The sequence below is a fragment of the Bos grunniens genome, chromosome 13 (genome assembly GCF_055505025.1).
Source record: "Bos grunniens cultivar Pamir isolate PY7600 chromosome 13, Bosgru_T2T1.0, whole genome shotgun sequence".
Classification (NCBI taxonomy): domain Eukaryota; kingdom Metazoa; phylum Chordata; class Mammalia; order Artiodactyla; family Bovidae; genus Bos; species Bos grunniens.
The window spans coordinates 56,838,072-56,865,192 of NC_141177.1; the positions used below are offsets into that span (position 1 = coordinate 56,838,072).

General features: G+C 44.3%; 1 protein-coding gene across 1 annotated transcript in view; it reads right to left on the reverse strand.

Moving 5' to 3' along the window:
• The window catches only part of GAD2 (glutamate decarboxylase 2), a 65,950-nt gene that overhangs the window by 21,123 nt on the left and 17,706 nt on the right, over positions 1–27,121 (reverse strand). Inside the window, exons 8-11 of the mRNA XM_086331214.1 lie at positions 17,998–18,077; positions 8,257–8,311; positions 6,475–6,591; positions 4,850–4,914 (exon numbers count right to left, since the gene is read on the reverse strand). Of these exons, the coding sequence (XP_086187340.1) occupies positions 4,850–4,914; positions 6,475–6,591; positions 8,257–8,311; positions 17,998–18,077 (317 nt within the window). The remainder of the gene's footprint in view (positions 1–4,849; positions 4,915–6,474; positions 6,592–8,256; positions 8,312–17,997; positions 18,078–27,121) is intronic.

A 27,121-nucleotide genomic window follows, 5' to 3' on the forward strand; every position in this document is an offset into this window, starting at 1 on the left:
TCTGTAGTACTTTGGTGCTCGATTTGCATGTGTGTGTATGTGGATGATATATGAGAATCACTCAGAAATTTTTCAGCATTCACGTGCTAACTACATTTACTATTTCCTATGTGGCAGGCAATGCTCTAATTGATTCAAATGGATTAATTTATCTAATCCATGTAGCCCTGTGATTTACACACTGTCATTGTACCAGTTTCATAGATGGAGTGACATCTTGCCCAAGAGCACATAGCTAGCAAGTGGGATTCAAGCCATTGCTTGTCCACAGGGTCCTTGCTCTAACAGTGACCTAATGCTACAGGTATCCACTGAAAACCATGGAGAGTCTGAAATGTTTCCTTTTGGGGTGTGACTGGCATGCTGCTGCTAAGTCGCTTCAGTCGTGTCCGACTCTGTGCGACCCCATAGATGGCAGCCCACCAAGCTCCCCCGTCCCTGGGATTCTCCAGGCAAGAACACTGGAGTGGGTTGCCATTTCCTTCTCCAATGCATGCATGCATGCTAAGTTGATTCAGTCATGTTCGACTCTGTGCAACCCCTTGGGCAGCAGCCCACCAGGCTCCTCTGTCCCTGGGATTCTCCAGGCAAGAACACTGGAGTGGGTTGCCATTGCCTTCTCCAACCTGTTACCTAGATGCCAGTAAAAAATGGAAATGTCCTGGTGGTGGTTTAGTCACCAAGCCTTGTCCGACTCTTGTGCATATGCATATTGAAAAACTTCCCCAGGCCGCTATGATATGCTCCCAGCACAATGGTGCTCGATTTCTGATGTAACATTTGAGAAAAGTGTTTTATATACTACAAGCTCATGTTAGCTCGATGAAAGACATCTCCCCAAAAATGTCCCTCACTCTCTTCAACATGATATGCAAAACTGTAAAATCTGTCAGGGAGGACACTCTCTGGAATTTCTAAAGGATTATTAACAGAAAATATAGCAAGGCAAAAAGAGCACTATATATAAATCGTACGTCAGCATTTTGTAACATCTGGCATTCTTAGTGTAACTGGAGTGTGACTTTTCCATTGGATTGGCCAAAAGATTTGTTCAGGTTTTCCATAAGATGTTATAGAAAAACCCAAATGAACTTTCTGGCCAATTCAATACATACACACACACAAAATATTTCAGAAGGAAGTGAAGGAAGCAGAACCACCGGCTTTTTAATAAATTACCCCTGAAGAGCTGGTCTCTGATGATGCATTCTGCTCCAAGAAGCAGCTCTCCTGGGTTCATCTCCTCCTTCCCCTCCACATCTCTGTTTCCTACCCTGAGCATCTCTCCCCTCCACTCCTCCTGCACCTGGTCCTCGTGAAGCCCTCCTCAGTCCTGGCCTCCACCTCCTCTTGAACCCAGAGTGGCCTTTCCAAAGCACGGGAAATGCCACTCCTCTCTTCAGTTCAGTCAGTTCAGTTCAGTCACTCAGTTGTGTCCGACTCTTTGTGACCCCATGGACTGCAGCACGCCAGGCCTCCCTGTCCATCACCAACTCCTGGAATTTACTCAAACTCATGTCCATTGAGTCAGTGATGCCATCCAACCATCTCATCCTCTGCCATCCCCTTCTCCTCCTGCCTTCAATCTTTCCCAGAATCAGGGTCTTTTCAAATGAGTCAGTTCTTTGCATCAGGTGGCCAAAGGTGGCGTCTCTTCAGGCCCCCACTATGGCTGCTATAGGAGGACCTCTCCAGTGTTTATCCCCAACCCGAGAAACACAAGGGTCTGTATGCACAACAAGGGCTCGAATGGCAGCGATGCTCAGCTCAGGGATTTACCTTCATCTGGATTTGGCTCTGCAGGCAGACCCTCCACTGAGACTCACTGGGCAGGACTTCCGGATCCTCCACTAGCTTCCTGGTCTCTGTCACAAATCTATCTTGGTCTCCAACCAAGTTTGTCTGAACTTTCCCCAAGGACCCTCTCAAACCTCTGTGACCCTGCTCTTCACCTTGACACCCTTCTTCTGCTTCTGCCTGATGAAGCTCCATGCCCCCCTCACCCCAGGGGAAAGGCTTCCCTTCCTTTAATAACCCTGTTTAGAAGGAACAATCTGTCTCTTGAGCCTTTAATTCCTCTGCCTTGACCTGTAATCCATGGTTGACGGCAGTCTCCCTACTAGATTCTAAAACCCTTGAAGACAGGCTTCCTAGCATATAAGACTTTGCATCTTAGGCCCTTGCCTAAGACAGAGGGCCCATAACCAATGAACTGAGTTTCTGAACCTCTGGCCCTTAGGGGTGGGAGTAGGACTAATAATTGGTAAGTTGGCAGGGTCTGTGCTGGAACCTTCAGCTGGGCCAGAAAGTCTCGAAAGTGCCCCACAACAATGGCTTCTTCCAGGTACACAGCAGCCTGCTGCCAGGAGGGATTAAAGAAAGGTCTGTTGACAATGCCCAGGAGTGCCAGGTCTCCTGGCACCCTCTTAGCTGTCCCATCCCTAAATAGCTTGACAGTGTTATCAGAGAAGAAAGGTGCTTTCTGAGAAAGGCAGGCCCCTAGGTGCTCGTGGCATTTTGTAATGAGGACAGCACTCTGGGATCCCTGTGACCAGGGGGCCACCTTGGGATCTGGGGGACAGGAATTCACGGAATTCACTCATTTTAGAGTGAGTCCTCGTGCTTGGAAAGTGGGTATGGCAACCCACTCCAATGTTCTTGCCTGGAGAATCCCATGGACAGAGGAGCCTGGTGGGCTACAATCCATAGGTTGCAAAGAGTGAGACACGACTGAAGCAACTCAGCACACATGCATGCAAGTGAGGCAAATTTCTTTCCTAGAAGTGTGTCCACGCAGATTTCCCTTGGCCCTAACATCTTCTTCATCAAAGAAAGTGAGCCTTTGGTTGATAAGTCACCCAGATGGATTCTCTCAGGTCAATGGATGACTGGGGAGGGTCCACTCAAAGCAGAACAATGGTCCCTCATTTTTTTTTTTTTTTGGCAGCACCGTGCGGTACACAGAATCTTAGCTCCCCAGGGATTGAACCTGTGTCCCCCCTTCCATGGAAGCGTGGAGTCTTAACCACTGGACCATCAGGGAAGTCCTGACAGTCCCTCATTTTTAAAAAGGACTTCTTTGGCTGTTTCCACTTAGTAGATTTACTTCCAACACAGCTTCAAGAATTCCAGCCACTAGAGAGGACTGTGTGTTCCATAACGAATGTTCTAAGCTTTGCTCTTAAATAAGAGTCTTCAGTACAAAGGCGCGTGGGTGTTTATTTTTCCAAAGCCCAGAGTATGTGATTTAGTGAGCTTTCAGGTAGTCATTGGTGGAGGGCACCCTTGGCTGGCTGTCAGCACTTGGAACCACAGCTGGCATAAAAGGTATAGAAACAGCCTCTCACGTTCTGTGCTGGTCAGTTTAAGGGGACTCAACGATGAGAAGGTTCTGTACACAGGCCAATTCTTCTGATAGCATGTCATCTGAATTTTTGTTCCGATCTTCTCAACAAGCACCTTCTGGATGGTTTTCTTTTCTTCATTCTCTTTTCCTGTTTAGTTCACTCCTTCTTTAGCTTCTAGTTCCAGGCAGATCTTCACGACAAGAAGGAATTCCGATCAACTAACCAGAAGCAGAGACCTAAAGCTGGCTCCCCCTGGGAAGAGGCCAGGCCAATCCTCACCCACTCACACCTGAACAGGCACCTGCAGTCAGAATGTGGGCAGCAGACTGGGGGACCTGGTCCTTGGCTGGTCTGTCTCGAGTCTTCTCCAGCCCTCCTTCTGCTCATGAGGCAGGGTGCCCCAGACTCTTCAGTAATCCCACGCCCTCCTTCCCCACCCATGCGCTCTCTGCGTGTGGGTAGGCCTGGATATCACACAGCACACCCTGTCCATTCGTTCTGGCCCGGCTGCCCTGTGTGATTGGTGCGCTCAGATGTTTTCAAGCCCTGTCAGTCTCCTCATCTTGGTACAGAAATTGTGCAGAGATGTCCAGAGGGAGAGCCGGGGGAAGCTTTCCCTTGACAACACCTGGCTACTTGGCTGGGCACAGTGGGCATTTGGCAGTCCTGGATGAATCCAGGCTTTCTCAGTTGCCTGGCATGTCAGGCTCCCTGCTATCCTTGACCTGCCACGTTGTGATGGGAGAACTGGGAACTCTGAGCTTCCTCTGCATAGGGGCAGGAACCGAAGCCTGAGACCAATTCTGCATTCTGTGATTCTTTGTCTTTTTCCTTTGGCCCTGAGTAGGCTTTATGCTAATCAAATATCAGCTCCTTTGTGCTTTGCAGCTTTTTCTCAGTGGTCTCCTTCTTAGTCTCCTAAGTAAAGGTGACTGCAGGATCCATCAGAACTCACCAGAAAGAACCATTATGGAGATGAAGCCATCAGGCGATGTTATCACAAGCAGGTTTCACTTTAAGTCAATGGACCACGTTAAACCACAAACCCCTCTTTCAACACTGATAAATTACAAGGTGCTTCTTTGCATCACAAAATTATTAATTGGTTTCTTTAAAGCAGTGGTTATTATCCTCTAGTGAGAGCGACCTCTCTCCCCCCAGAAAACAGTGGCCTGCATGAAGCTTTTAACAATTTTGATAGTTGTTGGTTCTGAGACCCCAGGAAGGTCATTCCTGAGTACTCTGGTCAAGCATGGAGGCCAGTTGGGAATCTCTATGATCTCTATGTTTGAGAGACATATGACTTGGGTCACTTGGATAGGATCTGATGTCTCTGCTGTCTACACAAAATACTCATGCATTTATGACCACACAAGGCAAAGCACACGAGCACAGAGAGGATGGGCTCACCTGTACACCAACACTTCTTGGACATTGTGTGTAATTTGCTTTTCATATATAGCTTTCACATGGTACATTGTTAAGGAGAAAAATGTACGTACCTCTCCACGCCGCTCAGTTTCCACTTGTGTTTCCGAGACATCAGTAATCCCCCACCCCAAGCTGCCTGGAAAAAGAAGGGCATACAAAGCAAAGGCAGTGTTTTTTCATTGCCTGGATTTCTAGCGTTTGGTATCTTTCAAAACAGTAAGCATTGCATGGAGTGAAAGTTACAGCCTCAACCCCAGATAACTTGGGGATTGGCACTAGACTTCCAAAGGTTAACTTGGGGGGCTATTCTAAGGTCTCAGGCTCCATCCCACTTTTATATGGGTGTCAGAAGCCAAACACTTCCTCAGTCTGCAGGAAAAGGAGAAAGAGCCTTCCCAATCCATCAGTGCTGTGCTTAGTCCTATGGAAGCCCATCATTTCAGAACTACAAGTGCTAATATCTCCACAGTTTAGACTAAAAATGATAAATTAAAACCCTTTAAACAACTTTCACATTGCAAGGAAAACTCTTTCTGACAACTCTGAGTGCATATTATTAATATAAAGCCAAAATGACCTAAGCCAGTCTACTCAACAACGTAAGTCTCTTGCACCGGCATGGAAAGCAACTTATGCTTCCTTCGTTGATAAAGCCTCACAATGGAAAACCCATCAGCTGAACCAAGCATGGTGCTTAGTGACGATGTGGCATTGATTTCTGATCTCATCATGGGTCGTTAGCAGTTTTCAGAGAGTTGCTGATCATTGAGCCACACTTTGAGTCATGTTGGTCTAAATTTAAATTCCATTAGTTTGTCCTTCTAAAAGTTGACATCTGTTTTCATTTGAAAATGTCTTGATGAGTGCTCTCCATTATTTCTTGGTGTGACTAACTGTGGAGTCAAAACGTCTCATATACGGCCTATCTTACTAGCTGACCATACATTGGAAATTTGGTGACTCATATTTCCTAGCAAGTTGTCAAATCTATTTTCCTCCTCAGTTATACTAGTTTCTGACTTGAGTTGAATTTTTTATACACTGGACCTCCTAGATAAATGAAATTCCTATTTACTCTTTCGATCATTCTCATAAGGAAGGAAGCTTTGCGTGTACGTGACTCTGTATTTGCATGTGTGAGACTGTGTGCATGTGTGTTTGCATGTGTGTGACTGTGTGTATGTGTGTGTGTGTATTTGCATGTATGAGACTGTGTGCATTTGTGTTTGCATGTGTGTGACTGTGTGTATCTTTGTGTGTGTGTGTTTGCATGTGTGTGACTGTGTGTGTGTGTGTTTGCATGTGTGTGACTGTGTGTGTGTGTGTTTGCATGTGTGTGACTGTGTGTATGTGTGTGTGTGTGTTTGCATGTGTGTGACTGTGTGTGTTCCTCTGTGGACATTATGACCCAATGAACCAAGAACTAAGTGCTTAGCTCAGGTCCTGGTCCCAGAAATAAGAATATTATCCTGTTGGGGAAGTTAAGGCATAATCAGCCTCAGATTGCTTACAGCGCATGTCGTGTAGTGTGTGAGTCATGTACTACATTGTCTCTGCGATCTTTAAAAGCTTATCTATCATCATTCTGGGAATAAATGCCTAAAGTGAAAAAAAAAATACAATACATTTCATTCCATGAGCTCCAGGCGCAAAATGTGCGAGAACATTTCAGTGGTGGTCCCTCTAGAATACTTACATCCACGTGCATCCAGATCTTATACTTTTTGCAAATGTCAGCAACCGCTAACAGGGGGTCAAATGCTCCATACACAGTGGTCCCAGCCGTGGCGCTCACAAGGAAAGGGACAAACCCCTGTGCAAATGAGAAAGCCCCAAAGAATGTAAACCAGCAGTTCAAGGATTCTTTTAAAAAGCTGATTTTAAAAGGTGGACATTCTCCTCCTATCTTACACATCTGTCTTTTTGGAACCACCAGAAGGGTTTTGACGATAACTTGGAGGCTAGTAGGAATGACGTTCGCCCTCCAGATCTGAGTTCTTCAGGCCATTCCGTTGGCTCTGCCAGTTGCCTTATGAGAACAAGCACTCCAGTTCTCAGAAGAGGCTGCACTGGACCCAGGGGTGAGTAAACTTGGTGGTGCCCACAAACCTTTGGTATATTCTAAGGAGAGTTTCTGACCTTCCCCCCTACCCACCCACCCACTTACTTTCCTAGTCTTTCTTTTTCATAGCAGGGTCTCTGAACATAATAGAGCGAGCAGACAAAAGGACAAAGGGAAGGAACTCCTACCAGCCCATTATTCCTCGTTGGAAAAATCCCTAGATAACTTATTTGGAGTCTCAGAGGATTCACTTGGGAGTAAACAATAAGCCACGATTTTACCCATCTAAGTTGTCTGGCCATGGATAAATGAAAACTGATAGAAATAATAGGCTGCTGATGAAAAATGGCCAAAGAATGTCACTCAGTCGTGTCCGACTCTTTGTGACCCCACGGCCTGTAGCCCGTCAGGCCTCTCAGTCCACGGAATTCTCCAGGCAACTGGAGTGGGCAGCCATTCCCTTCTCCAGGGGATCTTCCCGACCCAGGGATGGAACTCGGGTTTCCTGCATCACAGGCAGACTCGTTAATGTCTGAGCCACCAGGGAGACCAAATGAAAGCTGATGGAAATAATAGGCTGTTGCTGAAAGATGGCTGAAGAAGGCCTCAAATAGGGTGAAGAGTTTCTCCATAAAGACACGACAGGCCCTGATGTTACAGAGTCAGTCTTTAGGTGGCAGCAAAGTTTTATGTGGTTACAAGTGGTTCTAGGACCAGAATAAGGGGAAAGGATCCTGCTGCCACTTTGCAGGGGAGGAAAAGGCCTAAGAAAACAAATAATGATTTCTGAGATCTTAATAATAAAATTCATGTGTCATGTTGTTGAACTGGGAACTCTAGATGAGATCTACTAAAAGCTCCAACCTTCAGATCATGAAGGGATGAAAATGACTTTCTAGAGCTTTGGAGGAATTTTCAGCAGGTCTTCAGAACGTGTCACTTCTAAAAAAAAGTACTAAATGGCTTCCTGAAAAATAAGGTGTTTGGAGGGTCAATCATTTCAGTATGTGTCTTGGCAGGAAAACTGTCCCTTTCAAGTAACCACACACAGTAACTCCCATATACTAAATTAGCTTCTAGGGATTTTCCATTTGTGAATGCAGTCTTTCCAGTTTAATGCCAATCCTCATCACACAGGAAGGCAAGTCCACTGGAAGCTGTTACTACCATTGTGTTACTAGAACTGTTAGTGTAACTGTGTTACTAGAACTGTTAGTACCACTGTATATGGTATTTACTCAGTAATTTAGAATTTTTCAAAGTAAAGCCCATCACTCAGAGAAATAGTAATGACTGAATGAAAAAGTCCACTTACTCTTTACAAATACAACAAAAACACTTTCTCTAGTGGATGGAAACAGAAATACACACCCTCAGCTTGTTATGAGCTGCATAAAACTCCCTTCAAAAACTTACTTTTTGTTTGGCTTCAAGGATCCTTCTTTCAAGGTCAGACGGGATCATTTTCCCCCTGAAAGAAGAAGCAAATATATGTTTGCTTTGAATAATTTACTTTGTTGCCTTTACAAAGAGTTGCAAGGGGGTAAAAGTTCAACCTTAAATGATTGGTAATAAGGACCAATTGGAATCATTCCTTGGTTGTTTCCAGAAAGAAAGGCATTTCCTTCAAGTGATGCTGGACTGTCATTTCTGATGTGCTTAGGAGACGCCCGATCCCGCTGTCCACGTGTCTCTCCACTCTGCACAGAGCCTGTTTTATAGGCAATCTCCTTAGTTAGAGCAAACCTGTTCTGGAGTGAGACATTTGGCACTGAAAGCAGATTTAGAAAAAAGATTTGTCTTCCAAATCTTCCAAGAAACAGACCTGCAATTGCACACAGAGATGAAATGCCAAGAAGAGAAAATCCACTCTGAAACATCTGAATGAAAATATTACGTCCAAAGCTACTCAGTTACATTCCGAGAGCTAAAACCACAAAGCAGACCAAGAACTCATGGGCTCAAATGTCAGACAGGCACCTTTCATCTCCATCCTTTCATCCTTTCCTTCCTAAAATAGAAACACATAGTGCTTTAGTTACTATAAAACCCTGCTATTGGACTTCTCCGGTGGCCCAGTGGTTAAGAATCCACCTGCCAATGCAGGAACATGAGCTCGATCCCTGGTCCTGGCAGATCCTAATGCCTTGGGGCAACTAAGCCCGGGCGCCACAACTATTGAAGCCCGCAAGCCTAGAGCGATGCTCTGCAATAAGAGAAGCCACCGCAATGAGAAGCCCGTGCACTGCAGCTAGAGAGTAGCCACTGCTCTCTGCAGCTAGAGAAAGCCCTGTGCAACAACGGAGACCCTGCACAGCCAAAATAAATAAATTAGTAATTAAAAAAAAACACTACTATTATAGTAATCAAAGGAGTTGATTTCTACAAGAAGTTAGAGGTGGCTAGATGTGTGGTCTTAGTCAAGTCACTTAATTTCTCTGTGCCTATTATGACCATACCTTAGCGATAATATTACTTATGGAGTTATAAGGGTTATATGAGTTAATAGATGAAAAATTATTTTTAAAAGTGCTTGGCATTTAGGAAGTATTCCAGAAAAGAGAGCTTTGATTGTTGAGGTTTTTATAATGCATTATGGCATTCCTGCCTCAAGACTCTGGAGGGAAAAACCAAGCAAAGGACAGAGTAGATACCTGTACGTTACTGGAGGCATGAACGATTTTTTTGAACCAAAAGAACTCTTCTGAGGTTTCTACACTGCTAAACTTTTCACATTGGGGTCACTGATCTAGGTTTGTAAAACGCAGCTTGGAAAAATAAGTGATGGGCAGGAGGTTGTCACCTTAAGCAGCTGGGAATGCTACCGGCATCGAGGGGACAGTCAGTGAGGTTTGGAGTGTGCCCTTAGACTCACAGTCTTTTGTGGGGATCCTTGTAATTTTAGGTAGATATCGATCTAGATACAGAGCAAGCCATTAGGCTACTTCATTACAGCTTCTAGTGTTGTCTTGCCTAAGCTTTCCTGACTGAAACATGTTATTTTATTTTAAACTACTTTCCTCACCTGTCTCCATTTTATAAAAGTAATTTGGGCATAGTGGGCATTGTATCTTCCACAATTTTCATTTCAAGCTGACAAAGAAGGTATTACATAATGGTTGGCATGGAAAGCAGAGGTTAGTCCCTCTGCTCTAAAAAGCATGGAGAACCACTGAGTTTTGTGAAGCTATTTTCCAAAGAAGGGCAGTTAACAAACTACTGACCAGAGACCTATGAATGCCATAGGTGTTAGTTTCTGCAAAAATGCCCTGGTCAATAAAGCATTAAAATGCAATTAATTACCTGGCAACCGCAATGGACACATCACCAGTGATTAATCAGTTGGACTGCAGTGAAACAAAGACCATTAAATGTATATTGGGTGCTGAGGGTGTGATTCTAATCTGAGCAGCCCACCTCTGGGGACTTTCTGTGGGACAGGCCTCTGAAGGAGGGACAGAAGGAATGGAGGGGCAGGCTTGTGGCAGGGGTGGGTGGGGGGCGTGGAGAGTTCTGGAAGGCCCTTCACACCCCACATGTCTCCCTACACTTCACAGCTTGGCCTGGGAGCATCCCTGAAAGCTGTGATTTTATTTGCAAAAAGTGGAAACAGAGACACAGGCATAGAGATCAAACATACGGATATCAAAGGGGAAGTGCAGGGGATGAATTGGGAGATTTGGATCGACATATATACACTATTGATATCACGTTTAAAACAGATAACTAGTGACAACCTACTGTGCAGCACAGGGAACTCTACTCAGTGCTCTGTGGTGACCTAAATGGGAAGGAAATCCCCCAAAGACGGGATATATGTATATGTATAGCTGATTCACTTTGCTGTATAGTAGAAATTAACACAACATTATAAAGCAATTATACACCAATAAAGAAAAGAAAAAGAAAGTTGTGATTTTTCGGCCTCTCTTAGATCTCTATGCCAAAACACCTTGCACCACCATGATAAAAACAAAAGGTTCACATTTCAGAGGAAATTCAGGTCTTATATTTACCTTTGAAACTAAGTTTTAAGTACTTTGAAATTGCAAAGGTGCTTTTGTTGATAAACATAAAATTGAGAGGAGATTTTCAGAAACTGTTTGCAAGTCTCAAATGTTACCTAGTCTACCATGACTAACCTCCTCTGCCTTGGAGAGTTCTGGGGAGACTGACTTGACAATTGCTATTTGCTCACTAATCACATCTAGATATTTTGTTAACCCTTGGCAGTAAGATCACACAGAAAAGTCACAGATAGGGAACATCAGAATTGGGAGGGGCCCAAGACCTCATTCTCTTTTTTTCAATGATTGTCTCATTTCTCAAATGAGGAAATAGGATAAGACAGTTGCCTGCGTGACAGCCTAGGATCAGGTAAAGCCTGGCTGAAAAGAGAAAGTAAATGCCAAGCTTCCAGAACAAACTCAAAGGGCCAAACATACAGGAAACCTCTTGGCAAATGTTGTTGTCTTTGAAGAAGATAAGATAAATCCTTTGTGATGGCATTTAGCTTTCAAGAATTGGAGGTATCATTCACGCCTGCTGGGAAAGCAGTAATGAACGTATGCATGCAGGCATGATAAGTCGCTTCAGTCATGTCTGACTTTGCGACCCTATGGACTGTAGCCCACCAGGCTCCTCTGCCCATGGGATTTTCCAGGCAAGAATACTGGAGTGGGTTGCCATGCCCTCCTCCAGGGGATCTTTCCCACCCATGGATAGAACACACATCTCTTATGTCTCCTGCACTGGCAGGTGGATCCTTTCCCACTAGCACCACTTGGGAAGCCCAGTGAACATACACTGTATCCATTTCCACACGAAGGCAGGGAGAAGGGACAGCCTTGTCAAGTCATCAAGTCCAAGTGTTTGCTTCTCACAGAGTGGAAAGCTCTGGGTTTTCCCTTAACAGATAGGCTCCAGACTTCTCCAGGCATCCAGCCTTCAAACCTGTATTTGCTTTGTCCACCTGGAACCCAGAGCCTGGCACACTGCAGGGGGCAGATGGACATTTGTCGGAGGTATGTGACTAGAAGGCAAATGTTTCACCCCAGGATAATATTAATATACTCACTTTATCTTGGTGACTGATCAGAAAGCTAGTACGGGAGACTCTGTAGACAAAACTTTTCACCTTTTCAGTGATCTTAGAATTGGATGACTTTGTAAAATTTCGCATGCATAAAAATCATGATGTATGTCTTCAAAATGCATATTCCTTGGCCCTGATCTTAGGGACTTTGATTCAGAAGGTCAGTGATAGGGCCCTGGAATTAATTCATTCTACAAATATTTACTGAAGACTCACTATGTGCCAAACGCTATTAGGGGTGCTGGGGCACCAGGGTAAACAGGCCAGTTTCTACTCTCAGGGCTTACATCCTAACAGAGGAGACAAACAATAACAAGTAAAAAACATGCATAGCAATCCGCATTTCTAACAAGGAGACTGTGACACAGGCAGACCTAGGTCCACGTTGAGAAACGTCCCTTTAGAAATGGAAGTTTCATCCTGGCAGGTATTTCCATAATTGTGTAACATACTAGCCAGGCACTTTTCACAGGACCCAGGCTTTTGAGCCATCACAGACGTAGGGCAGCTAGCAGAAGGAAGTCCGGCCATGACTTTGTGCATCCCCATCTGCCCACGTGCTGTGAGGAGGAAGAGAGCCTCCAAACTCCCCAACAGGCTCCTCCGAGGATTAGAAGCTCTCTGGCAGTCCTAGCTTTTCCAGACAAGCATCTTTTCATGCAGGGAAGCTTTAGATGGCAGCTGTTGCATCCTGTATGTCTGGTTTAGAAGTATTTCCATAGCAAAATGTGTATCTTTTACCTTTAGGTATGCAGCAGCCTCTAAGCACCCAGTGAAACAGTGGCTGATGCTCTGCGGTGTTATTCTCTGTTAGGTGCCAGTGTTTAAGAAAAAAACTGCCATTAAAAGGGAGGACTGTTGAACCAGACTGCTGCTTTGGATGAGGCAGTTTTACATGGAGATTCTTGATTTTGATAGTCTTTTAAAAATGTATATGATGGAGACTTCCCTAGCCATATAGTGGTTAAGACTCCACGCGTCCACTGCAGGGCGCACAGGTTTGCCCCCTGGTTGGGTAACTAAGATTCCACATGCCATGCAGAGTGGCCAAATAAAAAATTTTTTTTTTTTAATTTAAAAAGCAAAATGTGTCAGAATGGGTTAAAAAAACCTAAGCATGAAAAATAAGTATTAAAAAATTCATATGATGCTCTCATAATGTATACAGAAGTCAAAACCTTATGTTGTACACATGACATTTTTATAACTATGATAAACCAAGGTTATCTCAATAAATTAAAAAAAATTTTTAATCCATATGATGCTATTGGGTCAGAAAGCTTGATGAAGTTGCCTGAGCAAAATCCCACACTGCCAGCTAGAGCCATCTGCAGGAAGAATCTTCTCTTTGTGGAAAGAAACAAATGACACAGATTACACTGTGCTATACAGATTCATGGTTATCTTTCCATGGCTGTGAAGGGGAAAACGATCTTACCCAAAGGAGCCCATTACTGGGGAGTGTGACCCTCTGGGCAGGTCACAAATCGGGTGCTTGAGTCTTTGGTGACTCTGCTCATTGACCCTGGTGAACTATAATAATTCTATCAGCCTAAGAGCTGAGAGCTTGGCTCTGTTCACAGAGATTTGTGTGCGAAGAAGAACGCATGCGTGATCCTTCCATTAGAAATTGCCTAATGTTACACCCACTGTTAATAGCAAAAGCCCCCAGCAGTGACAAGGAACTACCAGTTTTAGAAGCAGTCACTGCACTGTGCCTTACTCCTGATCTCCGCCCCTCAGGTCAACTCTGCTGCTGCTGCTGCTGCTACTAAGTCACTTCAGTCGTGTCCAACTCTGTGTGACCCCATAGACAGCAGCCCACCAGGCTCCCCCGTCCCTGGGATTCTCCAGGCAAGAACACTGGAGTGGGTTGCCATTTCCTTCAATGCATGAAAGTGAAAAGTGAAAGTGAAGTTGCTCAGTCATGTCTGACTCTTAGCGACCTCACGGACTATAGCCTACCAGGCTCCTCCGTCCATGGGATTTTCCAGGCAAGAGTACTGGAGTGGGGTGCCATTGCCTTCTCCACAGGCTAACTCTACAAGAGACTTACTACTGTGTTACAAGGGGGCTGAAAGGTTGACGACTTTTTTGGTCCAAGGCCAACAGGGTATCATGTATATTGGTCAGACATATTTCCTGTGAGGTTTAATAGCAATTTACTAATAATTTAGGTAAGTTAAAGGGAACCCTGAAGGGAGGAGCAAGAAATGGAGAAATCAAAGAAAGTGGAAGAGAATGCTGGAGAGAATTTTCTAAAAGTACCTGAAAGTCCATACTGATAACATATAATAGAGACAGACAGATAGACAGACAGACAGAGAGCAAGAGAGATGGAAAAAGAGAGAAAAAGGAAATTCTTCCTTCTTTTAGCATCATCAATGGATGCTAAACTAGTGAATGAATGTTTTAGGAGGGACATAGTATTTATATATAGTCTCAAAGCATCCCCTGAAATGGCAACCCACTCCAGTGTTCTTGCCTGGAGAATCCCAGGGACGGGGGAGCCTGGTGGGCTTCTGTCTATGGGGTCACACAGAGTCAGACATGACTGAAGTGACTTAGCAGCAGCAGCAAAGTAGAGAACAGTCATTTTACAGTGGAGAGACCTTCCTGGAATTCCTGCCCAAAATGCATTGCCTGAATCTAATCATAAGGAAATGTCAAATAAACCCAAATTAAGAAATATTCTGCAAAATAAATGATCTACACTCATCAAAATATCAATGTCATGATAAACAATGGAAGGATGAGGACAAGTTCCAGATTAAAGGGGACTAAAAAGGTGAAAACTAAGTGTCACCTGTGAACCTGCACAGGAAAAAAAAAATAGCTCTAAGTCGACAATAGAGGATGAGATATTTGGATGGCATCACTGACTCGATGGACATGAGTTTGCACAAACTCCGGGAGATGGTGAAGGACAGCAATGCCTGGCGTGCTGCAGTCCATGGGGTGGCAAAGAGTTGGACACAACTGAGTGACTGAACTGAACTGAAAGGATAGGATTGGGACAACTGATGAAATCTGAATAGGGCGGATAGATTAAAGATTAGTCTGTGTCAATGTCAAGTTTCCTGATTTTGGTAACTGGACTATGATTAGGTAAATTAATATCTTTGTTATAAAAAAAATGCACATTGAACTAGACTTCCCTGTTGATCCAGTTGTTAAAACTCTGCTTCCACAGAAGGAGTCATGGGTTCGATCCCTGGTCAGGGAAATGAGATCCCACATGCTGCATGCCATGGCCAACAAACAAACAAAAACACACACTGACACATTAATGGATAAAGGGAAATGATGTCTGCAAGGAATTCTCAAGTGATTCAGAAAAAATTATATCTATAATATACATATATTAATGTATGTAATATTGTAATGATTTCCTGATGGCTCAGTGGTAAAGAATCCACCTGCCAATGCAGGAGACATGGGTCTTATCCCTAGGTCGGGAAGATCCCCTGGAAAAGGAAATGGCAACCCACTCCGTATTCTTGCCTGGGAAATCCCACTGGAGCGAGGAGCCTGGCAGGCGACTGTCCATGGGGTCGCAAAGCGTAGGATATGCTTTAGCAACTAAAAAATACTGTAATATTCATTATGTTCAATACGTAATATTAATATTAAATTCCATCCACAGAAAGAAACAGAATGGTAAAGCAAGCATATCAGAATGCTAGTGACTGGTGAATTTGGGTGTAGAGTATGTGAGAGTTCTTGTTACTATCGTTGCAATTTTTCTTTGGTTGAAATTATTCAAAAAACTACAAAGTTAAAAAAAAAGCTGGATGAGTAAATGTCTAAGAACTTTTCTAATGCTGAGGGTATCTGAACTGAAATCCACTAGCAGCTGGCCCCTTCCCCTCCTCACCAGCCCTCCTCCCTAAACCTTTCCCCTGCCCTTCCATCACTACTCCTGCTCTCTCCTCTCTGTCTCCTTCCTGTTTTATAACGTAAGATGATTTCAGATTGCTTGTGAGCTCCTCAGAGGCAGTTCCTACATAATTTCAGCCAAAAGAATAAGGAACTCACAGAGGAAATTAAACCTTGGCTATTTTTTCCATTTTTTCCCCATATAATTCACACTTCATCTCTAGCAGACTCTTCCCTGCGCAGTTAAATATGTCTTAAGCCCCCTTGGGCTTCCTGGGTAGCTCAAACAGTAAAGAATCTGCCCGCAAATCTGCCTGCAATGTGGGAGATCTGGGTTCAATCCCTGGGTCAGGAAGATCCCCTGGAGAAGGGAATGGCAAACCACTCCAGTACTTTTGCCTGGAGAATCCCATGGACAGAGGAGCCTGGCGGGCTACAGTCCATGGGGTCGCAAAGAGTCAGGCACAACTGAGCGACTTCCATTTTCTTTCACACTTTCTTTTCTTTAAGCCCCCTTCCTCAAAACAACCCAAACCACACCACGCTGGACTCTGTCCAGCTTCCACCCTGCTTCCTCCCCTTCATGGCTCAACCTCTGGAAACATCTGGCTTTTTTCTCCATTTCCTCCTCTCTGCTTACCCTTGAACCCACTGCAAACTGCCTTCCAGTCTCAACCCTCTATTGAAACTGCTCCTGCCAAACTCATCAGCCACCTTCTTATAAGGAAAGCTGAGAGGCAGCTGTTGACCCTCATTTCATCTATTGCTGGCATCTGATGCTGCACCCACTCCACAGGCTTCCCTGGTGGCTCAAACGGTAATCTGTGTACAATACAGGAGACCTAGGTTCAGTTCCTGGGTCGGGAAGATCCCCTGGAGAAGGAAACGGCAACCCACTCCAGTATTCTTGCCTGGAGAACTCCATAGACAGCAGAGCCTGGTGGGCTACAGTCCATGGGGTCACAATGAGTTGGACACGACTGAGCGACTAATCCTTTCAGCTTTCAACCACTTCTAGAAACACTCTCACAGCCCTGGGTCCTGATTCTCCTCCAACAGCTCTGGCTGGCCCTCCTCAGTCTGCATGGCAGCTGCTCCGCTCTGCATGTCCCTGACACATGGGTTCCCCTGACTCTCGCCCAGGCCCACTCTGCACAGCTCCCATCACACATCTTCTGACCTCCAGGCTGATGCTTCTGTTGGATACCCTGACACCCTCACTTGGACGTCTCATAAGCTCTACGAACTCAGTATCTCCACTTCAGGGTGGTGGGGGGATGGTTCCTGGCTTAGAGAATAGCACCGCATGGACTTAGCTGGGAAGCCTGGTGTTCCCTCTCCTCTCACCTGTCAACTTGCACACACCCTCCCCCGGGTCAGTCAGTAATTCCCGTCAATTCCAGCGCTTCATTTCCACTGCTCCTCCCCAGGTCACCCCACCCTCCTTCTGCCCACAGGCCATCTCCCTACTTGGGTCATATACAGCCAGGGAACTAGGATTATGCCTTATGCTTTTCTAGAACCTAGTGACATGGTAAGTGATCATAAATATCTCTCTAATAAATTCATATGAATAAACAAATGGTGAATTGAGTGGCTTCCTTTTAATTTAGTGGAATTTCTTATTCAATCCTTTTAAGACTAAATTTATTTTTCTTACATTTTAACCTCACCTTTATCCAGATTACCTATGAAATTTGGGTACCAGATTAAGACAGGGAGTTTTCCTAAGAGACCTCTTTGGCTCAGGCTGTGAGCTGATGAGTTGCTGGAGGCCTTATTTACCTTCTGCTCCCTAAACTGTCCCCCTCCTGTAATCACTCCATCAAGTTCACACAATCTGTGGTGCCTGGAGGAATGACACCTCCATAAATCAGTTCTCAACCCGTTGGCTGCTGCTTAAGTGCCCAGATGATAAATGTCCTTCTGCACCTTCTCGGTGCAGAAAATTCTGGTTGATTCAGCAAAGGTATGGATTCAGTAAAAGCCTGTGAATGCCTCTGCGTCACTGAGGAACCACGTCCCAGGACTCCAAGCAAGAGGGGAAAAGAAACAGCGAAGATCAGCAGCTGGCAAGGAGGCAGGTTTGTGCCCTACAGGTCATCACCTGTTTTCAGACTTTTAAGGCATATGTATACAAACTGCAAACTGCTAACCAACAAGGGTTGCAGATTCATGCTCACCTTTCATCACATTTAATCAGAATCACACTGTCTGTTCCAATGCCCAAGGCTGCAGCTCCCTTCTTGAGAGAAAAATGGCTCTGTAAAAGAAACCACGTTTGTAATTAGTTGAAAATAAAGTCAAGATCCTTTTCCTTGGCTGTTTTCTTTTTTCCTTTTATTTCTGACATGTCCCTCCAAAGCCTGAATTGCTGAGAAAAGATGGAATCCTTCATTTAACCTTTTATTTTTTTTAATTGTGGTGAAAGGCACATAACATGAAATTTATCATCTTAACCATTTTAAGTCTCTAGGCCAATGGCATTAAATATATTCACATTGTTGAGCAACCATCACTACCATCTATCTCCTGAGCTCTTTATCATCTTGTAAAGACTGACACTCTGTATCCATTAAACAGCAGCTCCCCATTTTTTGAAGACTCCTAGCAAAAAGACTATCAGGTATCACCACAGTGATAATGTATTCTTCATTCAAGAATTTGTGGAAGCATCCCTGGTGGCTGGCTCAGATGGTAAAGAATCTGCCTGCAATGCAGGGGACCCAAGTTCATCCCTGGGTCAGGAAGATCCCCTGGAGAAGGGCATGGCAACCCACTCCAGTATTCTTGCCTGAAAAATCCCATGGACAGAGGAACCTGGCAGGCTATAATCCACAGCGTCACAAAGAACTGGATACAACTGAGCGACTTTAACACTTCCACTTTTCACTTTTTCCGGTTAAACAAGATGAATTAAATCTCCCTAGTATAGGACTTGTCAGAGCCTTTAATAGGAAAACACACGCAGCAGATATCCAAGGTAGATCTGTTTTGCTATGTTTCTTACATTTATTTGCCAATGGAACCCCCTTAGCGAGAAGCACTCAACTTGACCTGAACACGCACAGCACAGGAGAACAGAGGCTCCTTCATGCTGGATGGTCCACCCTTCTCTCAAGCAGTGGTTCCCAAACTTCGGGATATGTCACAGTCTCCTGGAGGGCTTGCTCTTACCATTCTACTTTCTATCTTGATGAATTTGACTACTTTAATACCTCATGTCAGCGGAACCATAGGGTAATTATTTTGTGTGTGTGACTGGCTTATTTCATTAGCATAATAGCCTCAAGGTTCATCCATGTTGTAGCATGTGTCAGAATTTCCTCCCTTTTTAATGTCAAATCACATTCATTTTGGACTTCCAAGGTGGCGCAGTGGTGAAGAATCTGCCTCCAATACAAGAAGAGCAAGAGATGCGGGTTTGATCCCTGGGTTGGGAAGATCTCCTGGGGTAGGAAATGACAACCCGCTCTAATACTCTTGCATGGAAAGTCCCATGGACAGAGGAACCTGGTGGGCTACAGTCCACAGGGCCACAAAGAGTCAGACACGACTGAGCAACTGAGTGCACGTTGCATATTTATCTTATGTACACACAACACTTTAGTTTTTCATTCATCTGTCAATAAACACTTGGGTTGCTTCCACCCTTTGGTCTTGTGAATAATGCTGCTATGAACATGGATGGACAATTATCTCCTTGAGTTTTGCTTTTCATTCTTTTGGGTATATACGCAGAAGTGGAAATGCTGGATCATAAGGTAATTCTGCTTCTGAGGAACTGCCATACTGTTTCCTTAGCAGCAGCATTTTCCTTTCTCACTGGCAGTGCACAACAGTTCGAGTCTCCACACCCTTGGCAATGGTTGTTGTTTTCTGTTTTCTGGTAACAGTCATTCTGATAGGTGTGGGGTGATACTTCATTATGATTTTGCTTCTTATTTACCTAATCATTAGTCATGTCAAACATCATTTCATGGACTTACTGGCCATTGGTACATTTCTTTGGAGAAATGTCTATACAGGCTCTTTGCCCATTTTTGAAGGGGACTGTTTGGATTTTGTTGTTGTTGAATTCACCTGGGCTTTTGCATGAAGATAACAAGATCCTGGAAATTATTAAAAAAAAAAAACCTGCTAGGTGGTTTAGTGGTAAAGAATCCACCTGCCAAGCCAGAGACACAGGTTCAATCCCTAGGTTAGGAAGATCCTCTAGGAATGAAATGGCAACCCATTCTAGTATTCTTGCCTGAAAAATCCCATGGACAGAGGAGCCTGGAGGGCTATAGTCCATGGAGTTGCAAAAGAACTGGACATGACTGAATGAGTAAACAACACACAGTAATCCGTGCCAATCTCACACACAAGGCATCAGAACACAGCCACTGCCTCCAGCAGCTGTGTATTGTATGGCTCCCAGACTTACATTTTGCTACTCAGATTACATTCACTTTTTTTCAAGTCCAGCGAAATTATGTGCCGTCAAGGAAGAGAAGTTGGCCTGAAACCCAGCACTCTTTCATCCCAATCTCATTGGAGGGTCTATCTGTGGTGGAGACGACCATCCAGCCCAGGGTGTTATCAGGATGGAGGCATCAGTCACTGGCTTGGGCAAACAGTGCAAGTGGAAAGGCCACCCTGATGAGCAGAATCTTTGTGATTTTGGTTATGGATTCTGGCTAAGAATCTGAATCATTTCAATGGCTGTAATCACTGTGCATTCTGAAGAGCAGCGAGGATCCAACTTTGCCCAGCTGTACTGCATCTGCGAGCAGCCTCCTACTATTAAATACAGGTCATTAAGCTGTCCAAAAGGAGAGCTGTTTCCTCAATTTACATCTGCAAAGGGTGGCTGCCTTGAATTTTAATTGATGGCTCCAGAGTGTGTTCTCCTCCAATGTATGCTTTGGACTTCTCCGAATTCTCAAATGTGCAGCCTAGGAACTGCTAACACACATACTTCTAGGGGGTGTGGCTAATAAGCAAGAAGAAATCACATTTATAACAGCAGCAAATACTAGAAACCAATAAATGAGGTGTTGAATAGAGGAGTTTTAAAAAGCCCAGTGCAGTTAAGAGTAGTGATGAGGAGTCCCTAGTTAATTTTACAAGCTCAGGAAGACAACGTGGACAACCATTACCAAGATACCTGGGAACTAAGAAAGTTTCATTGTATTTGGAAAGAAGCACGGCTTCCCCACCAAGAAAAGAAAAGAAAAGGAATGTTCTCTCTTACGTAGTTACTGGATCCCTGGGTGACCCCCAAAGAAGACACCCAGGGGAAAATGGCACTAAGTCTGTTCCTACCAAGGAGGCACAAAATGGAGGTGCCAGCTGCCCTGCTGAGCAAGCACACACACCCCAAATTAGGCCCCTCAGTGAATGAGCTTGTAAGCACTGTTAAAACCCAACACAAACAGAGACTTGAAAATTCCCTGAGCAGACAAAACCAGGGTAGTCAGACAAGCAAAGATCAATTTATCTGATTTTGCAAGACAAGTGAGGCTCACTTGACGGGTCTCTTTTCAAGGATGCCTCTGAAAATCATGAGACTTAAATCATTCTCCCCATTTATAGGGGCTTCCCTGGTAGCTCAGCTGGTAAAGAATCTGCCTGCAATGCAGGAGACTCCAGTTCGGTTCCTGGGTCAGGAAAGCCACTGGAGAAGGGAACGGCTACCCACTCCACTATTCTTTGGGCTTCCCTGGTGGCTCAGATGGTGAAGAATCCACAGGCAATGTGAGAGACCTGGGTTTGATCCTGGATTGGAAAGATCCCCTGGAGAAGAGAAAGGCTACCCACTCCAGTATTCTGGCCTGGAGAATTCAATAGACAGAGGAGCCTGGCAGGCTACAGCCCATGGGGTCGCAAAGAGTTGGACATGACTGAGTGACTTTCACTTTTCACTTTCCCCCATTTATAGGTGGGAACCGTGAACCAACTCCCTTTCACTTCAGAAAATTTTAATATTGTAACCAAGCGCTGTGAGGAATCAACCGTCAGTGCCTCCACGTTATATAAGCTGCTCTGTAACAACCATCTCTGAGCCTCGTTGCTTGTGCTTTGCAAGGTGTCTTATTGGTGTGTGTACGATAAACTTCTGGGCTTCCCAAGTGACTCACTGGTGAAGAACTGCTTGCCAGTGCAGAAAATGTGGGTTCTACCCCTGGGTTGGGAAGATCCCCTGGAGAAGGAAAGGGCAATCCACCCCAGCATTCTTGCCTGGGAAATCCCATGGACTAGGAAGCCTGGTGGACTACAATCCATGGGGTCACAAAGAGTCCGACACGACTTAGTAGTAGCACCATAAACGTATACCATCAGTGATTCACTGGTTTCTGGGTTTTTTTTTCCTCTCTTGAACTTGGACAGCACTAAACAGCTAAATGGCACACTGAGGATAAATAAGAGATCTGATGCACCGGTCAATGAGAGGAAGTAGCCTTGTCTGGTCTTTAATGAGGAAGAATGGGGATTCTCAAGTGAGGGGCAATTACCGAGGATCATTGATCACTGTACCGAATGCCACACATTTAAAGGAAAAACACACACCGAAATAGGAAGCTTCAAGAGAGGGAACAAAGGCATGAAAAAGAAAGTTGGGTACCAAACACTAAGTCCACTTCCATTTTCAGGAGAGGGAACAGGGAAATAGCTAAATGCTATCTACAAATAGGGGACTTTCCTGGTGACTCAGGGGTAAAGAATCCACCTGCCAACGCAGGAGACACAAGTTACATCCCTGGGTTGGGAAGATCCCAGGAGAAGGAAAAATGGCAACCCACTCCAGGATTCTTGCCTGGGAAATCCCATGGACAGAGGAGCCTAGCATGCTACAGCCCATGGGGTTGCAAAAGAGATATGACTTTGCACTAAACAACAACAACATCATCCACAAATAACCAGTGACCTAAGAGAGAAGGAACTTGAGAGGGAAAAAAAAAGAGACTACCTAGTGAGGAAGAAACAGTAAGGACAGCTTAAATGGAAGGATGCCCTGAGCCTGTGAGAATACCAAGAGAAACATCTTTACTCCTTGGCACCATGTTGAACAGAACCCCTTGTTGATAAACCAGAGCAGAGCACAGCATCCTGAAGGCTGAGGAGCTTGGGAAGCAGGTATCTAGAGAGAGCTTTATCTCTCAGCTGGAAGGTCTACCAGTCATCCTTGGATTTGATCCTTTATTACCAATATAGCCTTTCCATTTGTGAGAGGAGTGAATGGGGTCTGTGTGCGTGTGTGTGTGTGTGTAGGCACACAGAACAGAGGTGGATGAATTATGCATCCTTACACATCACAGATGCCCAGCAAGGAAACCTTGAAGCCCAGCCTAGCCTATGACTGAGCTGGAATCTGCTCCTTCAGCCCTTCCTCTTGCCCTGAAGCCCCTGCCCCCACCGCCAGTCAGTGAACCAGCAGTCCTTCCCTGTCCTCCTGCTACTCCACACCCCTTCCTGACCCCCCTCGTTTGCCTCCTATACCATCTCAGACAAGCTGGTCGCTCTTGCTCCTGCTTCTGCTCATCAAATGGACTAAAAGAGCACCCAGTTTTGGAAAGCATCTGATGGACAAAGGAGCTTGTACTGTGGGAGCCCAGAGTACAAGCTCACTGGTTTCTGATTATCACAATTTGGTGGAGGGGAGGGGATCTCCCACCATGTTCTTAGAGACTCCATGTGAGTCAGAGGTGACATGATCTGCACACGAGGCATTTCTGTACAGCTGCCACCTTATTATTTGCACCCAAAGCTATAAGGTTACCCCACTGCGAGTCTGTGCCCTTAAGTATGTTTTAAAAGAAATGAATGGTGTGTACCAGGATTAAGTAGACCCAATGGTGGTGTGTGGTGACAAACGTGAACACCAGCACCAAGCATGTATCCAGCCACATGAAAGCAATTATTTCCCTGATTTTAGGATCCTGAGAAGAGTGGAATGAAAATGTGTAATAAAAAGAGGTCATCTGGCATGGAAAGAACCTAAATGTCCATCAACAGATGAATGGATAAAGAAGATGTGGTACATATGTATATAACAGAACATTAGCCATAAAAAAGAATGAAATAATGCCATTTGCAGCAACATGGATGAAACTAGAGATTATCATACTAAGTGAAGTAAGTCAGACAGAGAAATACAAATACCATATGATATCCCTTATATGTGGAATCGAAAATATGACACAAGTGAAGTTATCTATGAAACAGAAACAGATTCACAGACACAGAAAAAAGGTGGGGGGGGATGGATTGGAAGCTTGGAATTGGTAGATGCAAATGATAATATATAGGAATGGATAAACAACAGGTTCTACTGTGTAGCACAGGGAACTATTCAATATCCTGTGATAAACCATAATGGAAAAGGAAATGAAAAAACAATGTATATATGTGTATAACTGAATTGCTTTTCTGTATAGCAGAAATTAACACAACAACTATATAACTGCAAATCAACTATACTTCAATAAAAAAAATTAAAGAAAAAAAAAGAAAGCAGTTCCTTGAGATAAAACGACCTGGCTCTAGTTAGGTAAGTTACTCTCTCATTGAGTCATCATTTGTTCGGCTGCAAGGATGAATTCTTACCTTGAGGGTTGGTGTGAGAAGCATAGGTATTGAATGGGAAGGGCCCACAGGTCGCCCAGCATTGATAGATGCTCACAAAATTGTGGTCCTTCCAATTCTCCAGCCTATCACCTAATGTAATACCACCCTGAGATATCCCTGAGTAACTTGAGCAGAATTTCAAAACCTTCAAACAAAACTAATGTCAATTCACTTTACGTTATAAAATAAGCATATGCCAAATTGGAGCATGTGGGGAAAAAAAAAAAAAAAACCTCCCCAAATCATACAAGCAACAACAGAGAATCCAAACTATCTCAAAGCTGTGACTACTTGAGTACTGCTTGGGTGTTTGGGGGGAAAGTAAAAGTGTTAGTCACTCAGTCATGTCTGACTCTTTAACGCCATGGACCATAGCCCTCCAGGATCCTCTGTCTTGGATTCTCCAGACAAGAATACTAGAGTGAGTTGCCATTCCCTTCTCCAGGGTATTTTCCCAACCCTGGGATTGAACCGAGGTCTCCCACATTGCAGGCAGATTCTTTACCATCTAAGCCACCAGGGAAGCCACCAGGGAAGAAGTACCATCTTAAGAAAATAACTGACCCCCAGATATGCCCTCAACTTGCCCCCCAGAGGCGCTCAGCTCTCTACCTATAGGGACATCAGTGGGTGCTTGGTTACAAGAGCAGTGTTGGTTGACATTGGTGGAGTGTTTACTAAAGGCCAGGCACTGTATTAGCCCATCTCGTCTTCCCAACAACTACATGAACTGGGTATTGTAATCTTCATTTTACAGATGAGGAAGAAATGAACTAAGTAATCTCCTGGGAGGGGTAGAGCAGGCCCTGTCATCATTTCTAGTCCACCCCAAAGCTTATGAGCTTTATCCACTAACCTGAAGAAAAACAGGTCTATCCAGTGACTCCTGACCTGGCACTTGGAGCAAGGGAGAGTCACCCATCAGATGAGGAATGTGACTCAGGGGCACCAGGAGGGGTCACCATCCTCTTCTCCTCTCTGACAGCGCAATGCTGGCTCCTTGAGAGCCGACACTGGGTCTGTTCTGTTCACCCCTGTCTCCCCAGTGTCTGGCATCCAGCAGCACTGAGTGAGTAGAGGAAGGAATAAAGTAAACATCTCAATGCCCAATGGCTGGGTTTCTGCTTTTCTGCCTCATTCTGCCTCTCCTATTGCAGTGAAAATGTCCCCATGAGAGGCAACACTTAGATTTTACAATCATTTACATGATGGACAGGGAAGCCTGGCATGCTGCAGTCCATGGGGTCGCAAAGAGTTGGACATGATTAAGTGACTGAACTGAACTGACATGACTCTCAGGTTCTTTCTGAAGAGGAGGTTTTGAGGGGATTGGGTAGAAGAGAAGATGGCACAGGGGTGACAAGCACCGTATGAGGAAAAGGAGGGAGGAGCACAGAGGTGGAGCAGGGGGTGCCGAGTGACCTGAATTTGGTTCACTAGTTCACATACTGAAAGGTCAGTTAGTGTTTCTGCCTAATGAGGAGCATAACATGGGAGCTTTTTCCAAGCTGCCTAGGTCACCATTCGTATTTTGGTTTTGCTTTTATATTTCCCCAATTCTTTATTTTCTAGAACTTATCATTACTTTTGTTAGAGGACTTACATTATTATTAGATTAAAAGAATAAGTTGTTAAGGAACATATGGATAGTTCATTGTCAACAAGAAGTTGTTATAGCCTTATTATTCATACACATTGAATAATTTAGAATTACATTCTTTCTAAAATTTAAATTGAATTTTACAGAGCCAAACAATTACTTCAATACACCATTCATTTTTTAACACAAAAGACATCTATTGTCATTGAAACTCTCTCAAAAAGTATTGCTATCTGAAAATCATCTTTCTAAAGCAATTATGAGAATAATCACCCCCATGGAAGTGGGCTGAGGTCATGAGGCGTCTCAGCAGAACACCGGTGATGATTCCAGGAGACGCCGACCTGCCCTGGACCTGGCATGTGACAAGTGGAATGAGTTGGTTATGGTGATTTATCTGAAAGATCTCAGCGTCTGCTGTGATTATAAGGAACATTTTTCCTAGATGTGATTATGCTGCTTCATTGAAGCTATTTCTGGAAGAGCTTATGTCACATGAGGAAATAAGAGGAATCTGGAATTAAGCTCATGGTTGGGACTTTCAAAAGATTTAGAGAGAGAGAGATGAATTACCAAGCTGTGATCTTAGGTTCCCTCTAAACCTGCTTTCAAGAAAGGACCTAAAATTCATCAGGTTAATTTTTTCTGGGCTCTTCTGTCACTGAGTTTGATGAGATTCCAGCAAAGGATGAATACTGAACCAGATAATCTTTAAGATCATTTCCAATTTTGTGATTCTATATTTCAGAGAAAAATAATCTTGGAACTCCCAACTCATAACTTAACACTATCTCGTTTCAACTCAGTGATTTATCGCCATACTATTTGTTTGCTTTAATGTTAGGTGAATTTCAAGAACAGTTCGTTTTGAACAAACAAAACCAGCTTGCCCTCCTCATCAGCTAGGGAAAGTTCTAGTCTGTTTTTGTGGCCAGAGAAGTGATGGGTAGCTTTGCAGAACGTGGCAGAGAGGGAGTGGAGTGTCTTCTAGAAAACAACAGATGACCCTCTGCCTTATGAACATGTGAAGTTTCTCTCTGGATGCTGGAGGATGGCAGTTTCTCAACACGATTTTCATCTCTATGGCACTAACC